This window comes from Rhinolophus sinicus, chromosome 17 (genome assembly GCF_057876585.1).
Source record: "Rhinolophus sinicus isolate RSI-liver-muscle chromosome 17, RSI-T2T, whole genome shotgun sequence".
NCBI classification, from domain to species: domain Eukaryota; kingdom Metazoa; phylum Chordata; class Mammalia; order Chiroptera; family Rhinolophidae; genus Rhinolophus; species Rhinolophus sinicus.
Window position 1 is genome coordinate 169820087 of NC_142517.1, and position 18327 is coordinate 169838413.

At 34.7% G+C, this 18327-nt stretch overlaps 1 protein-coding gene across 2 annotated transcripts in view; it reads left to right on the forward strand.

The window, feature by feature from the left end:
* The window catches only part of NUP35 (nucleoporin 35), a 31927-nt gene extending 14781 nt beyond the window's left edge, over positions 1-17146 (forward strand). For both annotated transcript variants that reach the window (XM_019752843.3, XM_019752844.3), the window contains exons 5-9: positions 10503-10644; positions 13552-13621; positions 14404-14532; positions 15333-15497; positions 16474-17146. In XM_019752843.3, coding sequence (XP_019608402.1) covers positions 10503-10644; positions 13552-13621; positions 14404-14532; positions 15333-15497; positions 16474-16551 — 584 coding nt within the window. In that variant the 3' untranslated portion in view covers positions 16552-17146. The remainder of the gene's footprint in view (positions 1-10502; positions 10645-13551; positions 13622-14403; positions 14533-15332; positions 15498-16473) is intronic.
* The last annotated feature ends 1181 nt before the right edge of the window (positions 17147-18327 follow it).

Genomic DNA, 18327 nt, shown 5'->3' on the forward strand with positions numbered 1-18327 from the left:
TGAGAGTGATCCTCAATCTCAGCTTCCAACTCATATAATAATTTTTCTATTCTGTCATTTTAATTTCCAGGAATCTTTTTTGTTGTTGATGTTTTCTGAATATACTTAAAAATATAGCATCCTGTTCTTGTTTCATGGGTATAATATCTTACCAGTGAGATTAATGTTTGTTTTTTATTTTTTATTCCTGCTCATATTGTCTGTTTTCTTCTAGTTCTTTCTTTTTCTTTCTACCTCTTCTGTCTTTCTTGGTGGAGGGATATTTACTGAACGAGGCACTCCAAAGCTACTTTGAACCTGTGCATGTGTGTGCATCAATATTGGCAGGAAGGGGAAAATTGGTGGTGAGAAGCTATTTGTCTCTTACTGGGCTTCACTGTAAGGGAACTGGGCAATTAGCTAGATTTTTGTAAGGAAAAATCTGATTTTAGCATATGTAGGTCTTTTTTCTTTCAATTATTCCCAAAGAAGAATTTGTTGATACTCAGCCTTAACGTCTAAGCTGGTATTCTTCATATAGAATGGGAGAAGTCTCCTTTTCAATACGCAGATTTTCACTTAATCACTCGCCTTACAGTTGTTCTCCACTGTGATTGGACTCATTGACTCCTGAGCCGTTTGGATTCCTTTTCCTCAGAGAAGACTAAGTCCTTGGTCTCTTGGGGGTGGAATGGCTGAGTGACAGTCATCTGGCTGCCTAAGATGTGGAGGGGCCTGCCATTTCATCCTTTATCACACCCACTTTAAACTAGTCTTTCTTGATTTCAGCCAGCAGCCTCTTTTACACCTTTCATAGTTGCTGTGGTCTCCAAAACCTGAGACTTTCTAGAATGACTGTCATTGGGTGTTTGAAGGCATTAGAGATGAAATAGTGTTTACTTAACCATGTTTTATTGGATGTTGTTGTGTCCATTGTTCAGTATGATTTTTGGGTACAATCAGATTGTTAAACTGAGAAGTCTAAGGAAACAATCCCCACAAGATTACCCTCACTTCAGATGCCAGCTGCAAGTTTAGGGGTACCCAGAGCTGCTCTCACTTATGGCCTACTGGCTATAAATTCAGGGTTCCCAAACCCACCCTAAAGTTTGGTAATTTATTGGAAAGACTCAGAACCCCCTGAAAGTACTATACATATGGTTACAATTTTATTACTGCAAAAGGATACAAATAAGAGCCAAAGAAACATGCATAGGGCAAAATCTGGAAGGGTTTGAAACACAAAGCTTCCGTGATATATCACCCTCAAGACATTGATATATGGCACTACACAGAGTATTGCCAACGAGGGAAGCTCACTGGAGCCTCTATGTCCAGAGTTTTTATTGGGGTTTCATTATGTAAATATGATTGAATCTTTGATCAAGTGGCTAAACTCACTCTAGCTGCCTCCTTTGCCCAGAGATGGGCTGATATCACATGGCTCCAAGTTCCATTCTTTTTATCATATGGTTGTTCCTTATGGTGAGACTTGTCCCCACCATGAGTCATAAACTGTTAGTTTGTTAACATAAACTATCTAGTGCACTTGAGGGCCTGCCATGAATAACAAAAATACTCCTATTGCTAGGGAAATTCCTAGGGGTTAGAGGTTCCCTCCCAGGAACCTGACAAAGGCCAGACTTGTCTTTGGGCTGAGGCCAAATTCTTTGTTATACATTGTGCTACTTCTTTACTGGTAAGAAGGTAACCACACTGCTGGGAAATTCTTTTTCCCAAGTTTCATATGCCATGTATCTGTTTAAAATTTACCACTCTTTTATCTCTTTTGTTTTCATTTAGGCCAGTGGTCTATTTTGAAATAATTGAATCTGTTCGTTAATTGAGGATGTTTTCATAAAGAGTAATAAGGTCTTTTGCCCTCCACTGTGATCTGATCTTGTGAAGAGTTTGAATTGTGATTTACCAAGGGAGACACATTAGAGTCCAATTTGATGTGGTTTTGATAGGTACATTTTATTTTCATCTTATAAAGTATAGCATGTGGGTACCAGAAGTCTGATTGAAAGGGAAGTGGAATCAGTGGAGCAATTAAACATTAACAAGGTGGGGGGCAATTATGCTAAATTTATGTAAATAGTTTTAGATTATGTATAAGTAATTATGTTTTTCAGAGTAGTTGACAGGGCAAAAATTAGATTGCTTATTCATTTGAGACTTAATTTTGATTTGTTTTATTTTTAAAGGTCATAATGGTTGTCTCATTTTGAGCCTTCATTTAATTTCTCGCTTGAAGGTTATTGCATGATGTAAAGTAACTAAGTTTTACCTTGTTAATGTTAATACAGAACATAAAAAAATTTGAATTGGCTTCAGATTTTATACTAAAATGACTTTTACTATTGTTTGTGTATTAAAGGCATATCTTTGTAGTAAGAACTAAATTTATTTGAGTATCTTTTGTGTGCTTCTGCTTATTTCCTAACGAGATAGTTGATAAGTTAGTTGACAAGCAGACACTTGTCAAAATGGAGTGTTTCATTTTAAATCACCCACATTTTAGAAATGTGTTGTACCAATTATTTAAATACATCTGTGAGGATGAGGAAAAAGAATTGTTAAACGTGTTACAGCATGGATGCAGTTTGACGTTCATTTCAGTGATTTATTTTGTATTCTCTTTTTCACCAAACATGAACTCAGTTTTAAAAGTCAGATAAATCTATAGGATTGAGTTATGTAGTATACTGGGATTCTATTTCCGTTACGTATACCTTTGTTTTCTCTAGAGCTAATGATTTGCATGTCATCATTTGATTGCTTTTTAAAAAATATTTGAATATTCGTTTCTCAAGCTTTCTGGCTGCTAAATTGTTTTGTAACTTGTTAACTTGATTGAAATAAGCAGTCATTCTTGAGCATCTTGTTTTCTATTTGGGTCTAGGATAATATTTTGAAATAAATAGATTAATTAAAGTCTAATAATCTATTAGACTGAGGTGATCTGAAACATTTTTTCTGAAGGAAAGGCTACATAAATAGGTTAAATTAGATTAATTGTGGTTTCTAAATTTGAGTCCAAATGAAATAAAGGGATTCAAGTTGTATGGTATGTTTAAAGAGTTAAGAATTTTGAAATCCTTAGGTCACCTTATATATTTTTTCTCTTTAGTCAGAATCACATTGTTGCATTGTAGTTTTTACTTAATTGAATCTTTTAACTTTTGATTCCATTGAAGGTGTAGTTTTGGTTTGGTACTGTTTGGAGATAAGAGGTGTTCATCATTCCCAGAAGTCCTTTAGACTTGACTATGAATATATTTGTGGTGTTAATGCAAAAGAATAATTGTACCAAGTGCATCATTTAGATTGAAGTTATACATTGTTAACACAGTTAACTTTTTTGAGTTCTTGTCAACTGCTGCATTTGATTCTTGGGATTATAGGTAAGTCTTGTGTTACAGGTTAATGTATGGATATAACTAAGGGAAACTAACGTTTATTACAGGTTTATTGAGATAAAATTGACATAAAACATTGTAAGTTTAAGGTACACAATTTGTTGACTTGATGCATTCATATATTACAAACTGATCACAGTGTTCACCAAGGCCTAATTACCATTTCTTTTTTGTGGTAAGAACATTTAAGATCTAGTCTATTATATATAATATAGTACAGTGTTATTAATGATAATACCATGCTGTGCTTTAGATCCCCAGAACTTACTCATCTTATGAATGGAAGTTTGTACACTTTTTTTTTTTTTTTTTAAGATTTTATTGGGGAAGGGGAACAGGACTTCATTGGGGAACAGTGTGTACTTCCAGGATGGTTTTCCAAGTCAAGTTGTTGTCCTTTCAATCTTAGTTGTGGAGGGTGCCCTTCAGCTTCAAGTTGTTGTCCTTTCAGTCTTAGTTGTGGAGGGTGCAGCTCAGCTCCAGGTCCAGTTGCCATTGCTAGTTGCAGGAGGCAGAGCCCACCATCCTTTGCGGGAGTCGAGGAATTGAACTGGCAACCTTGTGGTTGAGAGCCCACTTGCCCATGTGGGAATCGAACCGGCAGCCTTCGGAGTTAGGAGAATGGAGCTCTAACCGCCTGAGCCACCGGGCCGGCCCCCGAAGTTTGTACACTTTTACCAACATCTCATATCCCCATTCCCTGGTAACCACGACTCTGTTTCTATAAGTTTGGCTTTTTTTATATTTCACATATAAGTGATATCTTACAGTAATTGTCTTTCTCTGACTATTCACTTAACATCATGAACATCCTGCCCTCAAGGTCCATCCATAATTGTTGGAAATGACAATATTTCATTCGTTCTCAAGGCTGAATAATATCCATTGTAGATAGCTGCCACATCATCTTTATACATTCATTTATTGATGGACACTTAGATTGTTTCCGTATCTTGGTTGTAATGAATAATGCTGTAATGAACATGGGAATGCTGATATCTCTTGAGATCCTGTTTTCATTTTCTTTGGATATATACCCAGAACTGGGATTGCTGGATCATGGTGGTAGTTCTATTTTTAATTTTTTGAGCAACCGCCATATTGTTTTCTGCAGTGGCTGAACAAATTGCTATTCCCACCCGCAGTGCACAGGATTCTTTTTTTTCCAAATCCTCACCAACGCTGTCTTTCTGATGATAACCATTCTAAAAGGTGTGAGGTGATATATCATTGTGGTTATAATTTGCATTTCCCTGATGATTAGTGATGTTGAGCACCTTTTTTGTACCTGTTGGCCATTTGTATATCTTTTCTGGAAAAAATGGCTATTCAGTTCCTCTGTCCATTTTTTTTAACCAGATTGTTTGTTTTCTTTATGATTGTATGAATTCCTTACATATTTTGGATATTAACCCCTATCGTGTATGGTTTGCAACTATTTTCTTTCATTCCAGAGGTTGTTTTTTCATCTTAATGGTCTTGTAGATGGCTTTAAGAAGTGTGGACATTTTAGTATTAATTCTTCTGATCCATGAACACATGGTATCTTTCCATTTGCTCGTGTCTTCAGTTTCTTTCATCCGAGTCTTGTGGTTTCAGTGTACAAATCTTTCACCACCTTGGTTAAATTTGTTTTATTGTTTTGTTTGTTTGTTTGTTTTAAGGAGGACATGGCTCACAGTGGCTCATGCGGGGATCGAACCGGCAACCTTGGTGTTATCAGCACCACGCTCTAACTAACTGAGCTAACCGGTCACCCATTTTATTATTTTTGATGATATTGTAAATAGGATTTTTTTCTTTATTTCTTTTTAAGATACTTCATTGTTAGTATATTAGGATTTTCTGTATACAAGATCATGTCATGTACAAACAAAGGTAAGTACACTTCTTTCCAATTTGGATGCCTTTTATTTCCTTTTCTTGTATGATTGGTTTGGTTAGGAGCAATAGGAGTGTTAAGTGGACACCATTTTCTTTTTTCTGATCTTAGAGGAAAAGCTTTCAACCCTTTCTCCATTGAGTATGATGTTATATGTGGGCTTGTTGTATATGGCTTTTATTATGTTGAGGTATATTCCTTCTGTACCCAATTTGTTGAGCACTTTTGTCGTGAAAGGATGTTATATTTTGTCAAATGCTTTTTCTTTGTCTATCGAGATGATCATGTGATTTTTATCTTCCAGTCTGTAAATGTGTCACATTTATTGAATTGAGTATGTTGAACCATTCTTGCATTCCAAGGATAAATGCTGCTTGGTCATCATATGTGATCATCTTAATGTATTGTTGAAAGACTTTTTGCATCTGTATTTATCAGGAATGTTGGTCTGTAGCTTCCTCTTCTTGTAGTTTCCTTATCTGGCTTTTGTATCAGGGTAATGCTGGCTTCGTAAAAAGGAAACTAACATTTATTGAACCTTTTAAACATGCTCTCTCAGTTAATCTTCAACTGTGTTGGATAGGCATTTTATATACATTTGTGCTTTGTGTTCCTCATATGTAAAATGGATATGGCAGTTATTTCTTCATAGAATTGCATTTAGGATTAAGTATGAATACTGTAGTCTCCCCTTATTCTCTGTTTTGCTTTCTGCAGTTTCGGTTACCTACAGTCCAAATATACATGGTCCAAAAATACTAAATGGAAAATTCTAGAACTAATTCATGTGTTTTAAATTGCATGTTGTTTTGAGTAGTATGATGAAATCTCAGCCATTGCACTGCATTGCTTTCGGGTGTGAATCATCCCTTTGTCCAGTGTATCCATGCTGTATATGCTACTTGTTAGTCACTTAGTAGCCTTCTGGGTTATCAGACTGACTGTCATGGTACCACAGTACTTGTGTTCAAGTAACTCTTATTTTACTTAATAATGGCCCATAAGAGCAAGGCTAGTGATGGTGGCAATTCAGGTATATCAAACAGAAGCCGTAAAGTACTTTTTAAACGGAAGGATGAGTACAGTACAAAAAGATATTTTGAGAGAGATGACATTCATATAACTTTTATTACAATATATTGTTATAATTGTTCTACCATTATTAGTTGTTGTTGATCTGTTACTGTTCCTAATTTATAAATTGAACTTTATCATAGGTATGTATCTATAGGAACAGATACTAGGGGTGCCAAAAAAATGTATACAAGTGGACACTTTGGTCAGTGTTGCTCAAGTAGTAATTTGCCGTAATCAGAAGTGTCTGAACATTAATGATAACCACTGAGCTACTCTTGTAATTGTAGAAGTCAAACGTGACTTGTATTCATGTTTTGTTATCAGTGTATATTGAGTATAACAATTTTAATACAGTTTTCCTTTCTTAAAATGTTTTTGGCATCCTCTGTATATAGTCATGTATTGCTTAACAACAGGGATACATTCTGAGAAGTATGTTAGGTGATTTTGTTGTGCAAACATCGTAGAATAGAAACCTAGATGGTATATCCCACTACACACCTAGGGTATATGATATGGCCTCTTGCTCCAAGACTACAAACCAGTACAGCATGTTACTGTACTAAACACTGTAGGCAGTTGTAACACAGTGGTGTTTGTCTATCTAAACATAACTAAACATAGAAAAGATACAGTAAAAATATGTTATAAAAGATAAAAAAAAATGGTACACTTGTGTAGGGCACTTACCATGAATGGAGCTTGTAGCATGGGGACATGTCTGGGTGAGTCAGTGAGTGAGTGGGGAGTGAACGTGAAGGCCCAGGACATTACTGTTCACTGCTGTAAACTTTACAACCATTGCACACCAGCACCACCACAGTCACTTAAGTTCTAATGTGTTGCGCTACGTTGTATGACAGCTGTGACATCACTAGGCAGTAGGAATTTTGGAGCTCCATTATCATCTTATGGCATCACCGTCATATATGCAAGCTTGTTGTTGGCTGAAACATCGTGTGGTACATGGCTGTAGTATGTCCAAGGCTCAGTGCTAGCCATGATTTTAGGCATCCACTGTGCGGCTCTTGGAACGTATCCCTTGAGTTATCGATAAGGGGGACTGCTGTATAAGTACTCAATATATGCTGACAGTCGTCATTAATGCTTTTATTTTTGTTGTAATATTTGGGAAGTGAGGCTCAATAACTTGCTTTAGTTATGACCGTAGTAGAACTGCTATGTGAACTGACTACAAAGCATATCACCCTTCTCACTACATGATTCTCTTTACCAAGGTGAATAATTGGCCCAGGGCTAGCGTTGCTGTCTGCCATCCAATCCTACCCAGTCTGGACTCCTAACACAATTACATGTTGCCTTCCAAAAAGCAAGATGTTGTGCTGCCTTCCCCTCCCTTATATATTAAAGACATTTGCATTATTTTTCGGTAATTCAGCAGCAGTTAGAACATGAGGATCTAGGAAAAAAGTAATAATCTCTGAAAATAAGTTATTGAGGGTGGTTTAGTTTTTTTGTTTTTAGTTTTCTTTGACCTTTCAAGTGTTAGAATTTTATCTTGAGAGTAACCGGACTCTCCAGTCCATTTTTTGTTATGTTAATGATGTATTACTGTGAGTCATGTGTTTGTTAAGAGAACAACTTTTTCTTTTGCTCTGAGGAAATCATTCTGTATTTATTAACAGAAAATTAAAACTCAGTTCTAACCCTTTCTGCATCTCAGCTTTGGATTTGAATAGTAGCTTTATTATTCATTTCCTAATAGCCTTGGTCTCTGTAAATTCTTGTGTTAGTCATGCATTTATTTATAAGGCATATAGGAGGTACTTGACACAAGATCATTATTTACCAAAATATGTGTTTTATTGAGGATAAAATGTGGTTAAGTAGACTATAGGAAATTTTGAGTTGAATGTAGTTACAAATATTTCTTTATTGGAAAACCTTTGAGAGTTTTTTATGTGCATTGTAAGTCTCCCATCAGGGCAATATAAAATATGGCCTTTCATAAAACTTTTACCACAGTACCTTCCCCCCCACCCTGTAGCATATATTGTTTTATTTCTTAAGAGTATACTTTAACAAATCCATTTGACTATAAACACTTTGGAACGACTTAGGGTGATTTTCAACTCAGTTGGGAACTCAGAAAAAAACGACAAGACAGCAGGTATTATAGTTAGAATATGTTGAGCAGAGAGCCTTCAGAAAATTAGTAAAGATGGAGTGTGAATCATGGGCAAGGTCCTATAGAACAGCTGTTCTTAAAAATTGAAGACCTGAAAGCTTTGGGAGTACAGCTATTGATACTTATTGCATTAGAAATTAAAATTGAGGACATTTTAAAGTATGTAGTAATTTCATTTAGAATAGTTTCCTGTAACCGTAAGTAACTCTTTAAAGTAAAAACTAACTTTTCTACAAGAAAAGATTTTCATGAGAAGAATGACATTGTTTTATGGTTTTCAAATCTTACTGTCTGGCTTAACATACAGCTGAATTCTCATATCTGCTTCTGTATTCAACCTGAACTGATTGGATCACATCAAATAGCCTCTGGAAAAGTCCAGTGTACCCTCATGAGTGAGTGAGAGTGAAAAAGGCAAATGAAACCTTAAACGATTAAGAAAATAATTTTGACTTGGCTTAGCCCATGCGAGGTTCTTGGGGAGCCCAGGATCTATAGGCCAGACATGTACAACTGCTACTGTAGTGATTACAGGTGTTAACTAGATTACTGACTAAGAGCAATTTCAACTTCCTCTCTGGGTGTTATTTAACATCACCCTGTTTCCTAATTTGCTAAATGGAGCTACTAATAGGATCTACCGTGTAAGGTTGTTAGAATTAAATAAAATTATACCTGTAAAGAATGGTGTTATAAGTACTCAGTAAAATGCTACTGTTCATTATCATTTCAAAATTTCAGTGCTGTTACCTCGTCCTTGCTCACAAGTTACCATTGGCTTTCCAACTCATTTCAGGTAAAAGCCAGTCTTTACAGTGGCTTGCAAAGTTTTTTCATGGTCTGACATCTTGGTACCTCTGTGCTCATATACTTGTCCTGACCTCAAAACTCCCTCCTCACTGGACAAATACTGGCCTTCCTGCTGTTCATCAAACATCAGGCATGTCCTTTCTCAGGGCCTTTGTACTTGCTTTTTTCTCTACCTGATATTCACATCTTCAGGTATTGTCATGGCTTACCTCCCATCTCCTTCAGGTTTTTGTTTTAGTGGCACTTCAGTGAAATTGTTTTTATTAAACCCTTTCACATATATACATATTCCTTATCTCCCTTCTCTGCTTCATTGTTTTTCTGTAGGGTTTTCGGTTTCCTTACATACTAGGTATTTACTTATTTGTCTTTCACTAGAATTTAAACCCCACTAGAGATAGGGACTTTCGGTTTTTTTTTTTTTAGTCTAACTTGTTCACTACTGTATCTTAGATACTTAGAATGATGTGAATATTTAAGTGCTGAAAAATATTTCTTTATGAGTAAATCATTGGTACTACTACAAAGACCAAAGAAAAATTTCTCTGCTGCTCAGAAGTGTGTGGTCTCGATAAGACAGTGCCTCCGAGATAATTGAACATGTAAAGCATTTAGCTTGGCATGTTGGACATGAAGAAATACTCATTATTGAAGGGTATTGAAGGTTATTGAAGGTTAAGAAAAGAAAGGACAGAATCAGACACTTAAGATAGAAATGAGCTGAAAAAAATAAAACTGCATTCACATCTTAGGAGTTAGGGTAGAGACCGTTTAGTGGCCGACTAGAAAAAGAAGGGTAGAACTATATTGTGGGGGCCAGGGCATTTGGATTTTGTTCTGTGGGTAATGAGCAGTTACTGGATATTTTTAAGGCGGAGGTGCCATTATGAAAGTGGTAGGTTTGGAAGATTAATCCAACAGAAGTCTTTGAGGTGGACTGGAGATCCTTCTGGTGTAGCTTAACTGGAAATTAATAAAACATTTGCAAAATCATTAGTTATGCTCAATTATCAATGACTTCTCAAATTGTATGGTAGTCTATCATTTGATTACAGTTGTGTATTTTAAGCTATTTATGCAATTGCCAACTTTTAATACTTTTTCATTTAAAACTAAAAGTTTCTATTAAAAATTAACCAAGATGTTTATATTGGTAACTAACTTACTAAATATACTAATATAGGACAAAGTATGTTTAGTCCAGCAAACATTGGTCAACCACGAAAGACAACGTTATCTCCTGCCCAGCTGGATCCTTTTTATACTCAAGGAGATTCTCTGACTTCTGAAGATCACCTCGATGATACATGGGTGACTGTGTTCGGGTAAGGTTTCTGGATCATTTACCATTAAAAAGAAAATAACCCTCCTCAGCATTTTATAATGAATATTATCAAACATACACAAAATTAAAAGAATTGCACAGCAAACAGCCATATACCTACCACCTAGGTTCCACATGTAATATTTGCTACATTCATTATATCTTCCATTCATCTTTTTTGTTGTTGGTATAATTCAGAGTAAATTGCAGACATCAGTACAGATCACTCTGACACTTCAACATGCATATTATTAACTAGTGTTAAATATTTGTTTGTAGTTTTTTCATCATCTGTCTGTCTGCCTTTTCTCAGATTCTTTTCTCTTCAGAATATTTGCTGGATATTGAAACAGTCGCCCCTTTAGACTTAGGAAGCTCCTTTTTCTCTTTCTAGTTAGTGACTGTTCCTCTGCTTATAGTAGACTTAACCAGTTTGGAACTAACAAATTGAATTTCATTTGTGTATGTGTACTATGTCACTAATATATGTATATTTTCTCCTAGTCGCAGAATATTAATTATTACTAGAAATTGTGCATGACAGGCCTACATGTATTTTGAATAGATTTTTAGATCTAAAAAGTACTTGAAAGCATCTTAGAGATACTGCATCTTTACAGATGAGGAAACAGGTATAGACAGATTTATTTAGAGGTTTACATCTAGTTATTAGTAAAGCTTCAGCAAAAACTCAGGTGTTTTTAGTTTTCAAGCTCTTATTTGTATTGTACTATGTAAGATTTGTTTCTGAAAGTGTTATATGTCATACTGATATTGGACCTAAGTATATTTAGTTTGGGAGTAAAAAAGTATCATAAATATAAGAATCAAAATATAAGAATGATCTCCTTGAAGGAAGAACAATAAATGTTAGGGGACTTTATATAGTCAAGTGTATTTAAAAGTTAAAAATTCAAAAGAATATACAGTGGAAAGTTTTCCTTCCCGCTTTTTCCCCCAGCTACAGTTTTTGTCCCCTTTAAAGCAATAATTGCCACCTATTTTTTGTGTAATCTTCCAGACAGATTCTATGTGTTTGTTACTGATTGTGTTTAGGTAAAAAGTAGGATCATTACTTTCTCTTGTTTTGCAGAAAGCCCACACTCAGCCCTTTATCCGTGGCAATTGGTCTGGCTACTCGTGCACGCGCGCGCGCGTGTGTGTGTGTGTGTGTGTGTGTGTAAATGTTTTGTTTCCTCTCATGAATGGCTGTATGTTTTTGAATTTGGATGTCCGTTCCCGTCTGTTTTTTAGGCTCAGTAGTAATGGTGTCACTTTTAAGATTCCTTAGGAATTGACTAAATTACTTGAAGTACTTCTGCTAGTCCTTTACTTCATTTAAGACATACACATTCCCAGCTATTTATTTTCTGTTGGTTTTATGTTTTTGTAACCCTCTGAATGAATTTAATTGCAAGAACTGAGACATTTTCTTCTCAGGAATACAATATTTCAATAATTTATAGGAAAGTATATCTAAAATACATTATATATGTTCTTTCTTTGATAATTTAACTTTTCCTGCTGACTCAGCATCGTTATGAGACACCATTCATTGTTTTAGGGTGATTCTTTTAGAGAATATTGGAATGTTTCTATTCAAAGTGGTCCTGAGTCTTAGAATTATGTTTTATTTCTCGAGTATGTCCTTTACTTGTAACCATTATTTCTCCCCTTCATTTATATTTTCTTTAGCTCTGCTTTGTTAGGCACCCTGCCTCTTTTGTTGTTTTTCTTTGGGGTTAAAAATTTTATATTCAAGCTTATATAATATAAAATAAAATTCCAGTCTTGAATGCAGTGAATATTTTACTCGCATAGATTTTAATTTGCAGAGTTTCTCATTTATTTTTGTGACTTAGATTTTTTTTTAAGCCTTGTAATCTAAGCTCTAAACTGAAGTTACTGGTTAAGGGAACTCTAGATTTTCAAATTGAAAATGGGTTTATTGATTGGACTATATAAATATTAATGACTTGTAAAATATTCAAACCATGTAGAACTTTATAAAGAAGAAAGTAAGTTACTTAGAATTTTCCCATACAGAATATATGGCTATTAAAATATATGTATATATTTTTTCCCCTTTCTTCCGCCTACTCCCCCCCCCCCAACACCGTTCAAGCCGTTGTTTCTCAGTCTAGTTGTGTAGGACACAGCTCACTGGCCCATGCTGGTATTATGAGCCTTGCGCTCTCCCTGGCTGAGGCAGTTGGTCGCCAGCTCACAGCAGCTCATGGCAGCTCACGGCCGCTCATTCTGGCTGCTGGCCACTCATGATGGCTGCTGGCTGCTCACGCTGGCTGCCGGCGACCTCGGCGTTAGGAGCCCAGCACTCCAACCACCTGAGCCACCAGGCCGGCCCGGCTATTAAAATACTGGTAACCATCCTTTTAAGTGTTTCTTTACCATTGACATTGGTACTGACTTGGATTTTTTTTAGGGCTAAATTTATGAATTTTTCAGATGATGCTTAATGTATAATGATATGACTATATAATTTAAAATTCTTTCCCTTTTAATAATTGTAGTATACCTAAATATTTCACACACAGACACACACACACACACCACACACACACCCTTGCAAAATAATTATATACAGAACAGCAACTTCATCGTTCTTTTTTTAAGGGCTGTGATAATGGCAGTGAGAGTGGGATTTCAGAGATTTCAGGGGTGGAATCTAGAGATGGAATAGAATGGCTGATTCAAAACTAATTTTAATGTATTTGCTTTTGTGTGATAGAGAATGATAGATTTAGCTGGTATAGGGAAAAACAGGATGATCAAGGATCTCCTAGTTTTCTAGATAGTTGGGAGGAATTTATCTTGAAACACTTGTAAGTATGGTAATTTGTATTCATATTTATTGTGGAAGATGACTGGGCAACTCTTTTTTTTTCAGGTTTCCTCAAGCATCTGCTTCCTATATATTATTACAATTTGCACAATATGGGAATATCTTAAAACATGTGGTAAGGCTTAATTCTTTTCAATTCCAGGTCTAGCCTGAGGAAAGATAAGCCATGAATTGAGAGAAACTTTATTGCTGAATTTTGTCTGTATTTCCTTTTTTAAAAAAGTTTTCATAGAATGTGCCCACTGGAGTCTGGAAGTTGCATAGTATTTGTCAAAAAGGGATAAAGAGAGAAAATAAGAAAGAAAGAATGAGAGTTTCAGGCTTCCCCTCACCCCTTTTTGTAATTAGTTTACAGTCTCTTAAAAAAGATTGTGCATAATTTTATCCTACTGTTTTCCAATTTGAGCTTGTTTTATTGCGCATAAAGAAAAAGGGAGAAGTTCCAGATTCAGAGTTCTTAAGGCTTTATAGTTTATAGAGAGCTTTAAAGAAAATTATCTTACTTTGCACAAGTAATAAATAACAAAGCATTTTTTCTGTTATTAGAGATTGACTTATTTAACTTCTACACAAAAATCAGGTTAATGAATATAGTTTTAAAATTTTATAACAAATGTTGATAAGACCTTTTTACTGGAAACAATTGTCTTTTGATAATTACTTTACTTGCAGAGAATATTTGTTACATATTCTTTATATTAGAGAATTGAGAGTCAGATAGAGACTATTGAAATTGTTTAGTGAGATTTTTGTTGAATCCTAGTATCTAGCTTTTTACATGCATCAAATAAAAAGTGGAAGCAGATTTATCTTCATATATTTTTATTTTCTAATGTAATTCATCAAGTTTAGATTTTATATATTTTATATTGTAAGAGACAACTTTATTCTTTGCAGATGTCTAACACAGGAAATTGGATGCATATTCGTTATCAATCTAAACTGCAGGCCCGGAAAGCCTTAAGCAAAGATGGGAGGATTTTTGGAGAGTCCATCATGATTGGTGTCAAACCATGTATAGATAAAGTAAGTTATTGCTGACATAAGGAAAATAGCTTAATGTATATGAAGAGCACAAGTCTAAGTTTTGACATTGGTGGTTACGTCACTTTGCTTCACTATGCCTTTTTTTCTTAGTTTGTAAAATGTGATGATGTTATACTCTTTTTGTGGAAAGCAAAGGATGTTTAGTCACAGACTTTAAAATTTAGAAATCATCTATCCTTTTCATTTTACATATAATGATAAGAGTACAAGAGGCCTTAAGTAACTTATCCAGAGTTGTTAAAAGTGAGGCCTAGATTCTAGGTCTCTTCTAACCTGTTGTCTTTCTTGTGCAAAACAACATCAGATTTTTTTAAGTACTTGAAAGGAATGATGCTATTTCAGAATGAATTATTTCACATGAGGGTTCCCTTAAATGGCTGGAGCTCACGTGCTGTACCAGATATTTGCAGAGGCTAGATGAGAATTTGGGGTTACTGGATACTATATAGTACTGGACTTTGATTTTTCCCTCTCCCCAGATTTCTCCAAGAATTCTTTTTCTTTCTGGCTGATTTTCCATAGTGTTTGTTAGGAGATTCTTACTCTTGTGAATCTGTAGTTGGCTTGAAGATGTTTGAGATTGAAGTTACATTTTTGGCTGCACATTAGATCACACATGCTAGCTAAGAAGCATGTATTTTACCAAGTCTAAAATTATTTTAAAAATTAATTAAATTAAATAAAGTCTTTTAATCACGTTTTCTTTGTAAGTAGGATGTAATATTGGGTAATATGTATTATGTTTATAAACAGAAGTTGTTATATCTTTATTTCTCTAGAGTGTTATGGAAAACAGTGACAGGTGTGCTTTATCATCTTCATCTCTAGCCTTTACACCACCAATCAAAACCTTAGGTACACCAACCCAACCTGGAAGTACTCCTAGGATTTCTACCATGAGACCTCTTGCTACAGCATACAAAGCTTCTACTAGTGACTATCAGGTATTTTAAGAATTGGATATAAAGGATGTACTTTCAAGGCTGAAGTGCATGGCATGTTTAACTTTTTCATTGGATTGATTTGTATTTGTACGCCATTAAATATTTCCTACTGAAGTGATAGCCTTGGTGAAACCTATAAACTTTATATTCTTAAATTTCCTGTTTTAAAAATTAGAATTTTGGTCAACTGGAAACTTATCTTGAATTTTTAAAAAAATTATTTGCTATTTTTAAAAACATTTGAGAGTTTATTTTTTTAAGGTATATTTGCATATATAAAAAGTTTCTCTTGTGAGTGTCTCCGGCATGAGGGAATATTAAAAAGCCTACTAAGTTGACAACTAAATCTGATGGTATCATAAATGAAGAACCTCAGGTGGAGGTAGCCTTTGGTTATCAAAAGAAAACATTGACCAGTCCTCATTTTACAACTTCTCATTTCAAAAAAGCTTAAAGGAAAAGTTTATTATATTCATTGAAGAACGGTAAAAGTATTAATGACTATCATGCAGGTATTGTCCCCTAATTAATTAGGCAGGATTTCTGAACTTGCCCAGCTATAGACATGGGTTCTGAAACAGTAACTAAGAGTTGTGCTGTAGTCATGCAGGTAGTAACAGTTTAGTCTTTTGAGTTACCCTGAAATTTGGAGGTCATTCTAGAACTGTGTTTTTCTCCTTTCATTTCTTTTTAACCAATATTTTAAAGCCCTCATCTCTTGTAGCTTTTGTGTTGTTTTCTCAGTTTCCTAATTTAAGGAGTAGATGTAATTTGCTTGCCAAAGGAATGAGATTTTACCCTTTTTAACTACATAAGGATGTTCTTTCTAACTAAAGGCATATTTTAATCTTTAAATATACAATTTTGTTCTACAAATGCATTTTAATGTTTGGCTCTTTTAAATCAGCCATTAACTCTAGAATTGACTATGACACTGAAGAACCCATAATCTAATAATTATGTGTTTTTTCACTAGGTCATTTCTGACAGACAAACGCCAAAAAAAGATGAAAGTCTTGTATCCAAAGCAATGGAGTACATGTTCGGCTGGTAGTACAATGACAGCTAAGAACTCAACTACAAAGGAGGAGGCTGCTACATTCAAATAGTTAGCGGAATACTGCCAGTTTTCCTTGGGTTAGTTATATAACCACTCCTGACAGTATCAGATACCTATCTCATACTTCCTTTAGAAGCCGTTTTCTTTTAAGGAGACAGCATATTTATAGCTCACACTTTAAAAGATATGTTTTAAAGAAAGAAAACTTGAAATATGTTTTAAAGAAAGAAAAAGTCCCAGAAATTAGGATTTTATGCTTTCTGTGGTAGTGCATGCTTAAGCACAAAAAACTCATCAGCATTGATTACTGTAAATCATATAATTGAGTTTTCAGTGAGGCTGTGTTGTCTTCATCAGTTGGTAGGGTGAATTTCATGAAGGGTAACTTGTACAGCTGCTTCTAACAAGACACAAGGATTATAATTAACAATTTGAATTATGGCCTTTTAATTTAGATAGTATTTAATATTTTAATTATCCTTGTTTATATATCTCCTATCATGGTTGTCATCTTCCAGTAGTCTTATGCAAAACAATCTTTTTAAAAACCTGATAAGTTCTTGATAATAAACTTTATCAATTATATGTATTGAGTGTTTTTTGAAAGAGTGATTTATTTTGTTATTACAAAAAGTTCTAAGTGGTTGCTGAAATAGAGAAAATATGTCATGAACTTCCATATACCTGTAATCCAGCTTTAAAAACCATAAATATTTGTTATACTTGTTTCTTCTCTCCCCCTTTTATTTTGTTTACATTTGTTACATTTCCTTATGTAATTACAGTGTTAATATCACACCTAACAGAATTAATAATGGTTTCTTAATATCTAATATCCAGTCCATTCAAAAATTTATCAGTTGTCTCAAATGTATTTATGCTTGGTTTATTTGAATCACTATTAAGACGTAGTGTATACGTTTATTTGGTTGTTTTGTCTTTGGAGTGTCTTGAAATCTAAATTAATTTCTCCTCCCTTCCCCCTGTCCAACACACCATGACTTGTTGAAGGAACCATGTGAGTTTCCAGTAGAGTCCCATAGAATGAATTTGGTTGATTGTTTTCTCGTTTATCCCATGTCCTAGAAGTTAGACCTAGAGAGGATTAATTAGATTCTCATTTCATTTTTTTGAGCAAGAATACTTCATATTAGTATAATGCACTTTAATATCGTATTAAATTAAGAGACATTTAATTCCCACTTTTAACGATGCTGAGATTGGTCATTGGCACATGGGCAGAAGCCTGACGCCTTCATTGCATAGTTCCCTGTAACCTTTTTTACATAATACTTTTAAAAGCATGCATTAATGACACTTGCCTGGCTCAGTTATTTCTTAAGGTTTGCAAAATGATTTTCCAAATCTATCATTCCTGTTGCATTTATTTGCTGGAATTCTTTTATATAGAAGAACCTTGAGCTATCCATTAGGGCTGTTTGGTTATCATGGAATACATTCATACCAGAATGGCAGGATAAATATTTAATCCTTTCTCTTTATTAGTTTTCAGAGTAATTTTTGGTGCCCCGACAACTTCTGTTGGTGTCCTATAAGTTTTAAAAAAAATTGTTTTTCCTTAGATACCACTATGAACTTAAGACTTTTTTTCTCTTAACTCACTGTTTCAATCACTTAGTCATTATTCTTTTACTCAAAGTATCTCCCGTGGCCATTGAGAACCTCATCACGGTGGCTCTTGTGTGAAAAGGAGGTTTTTAATTGAAATAATATTTCACCATAGTACATGTATCTAGGTAATCTGCATCT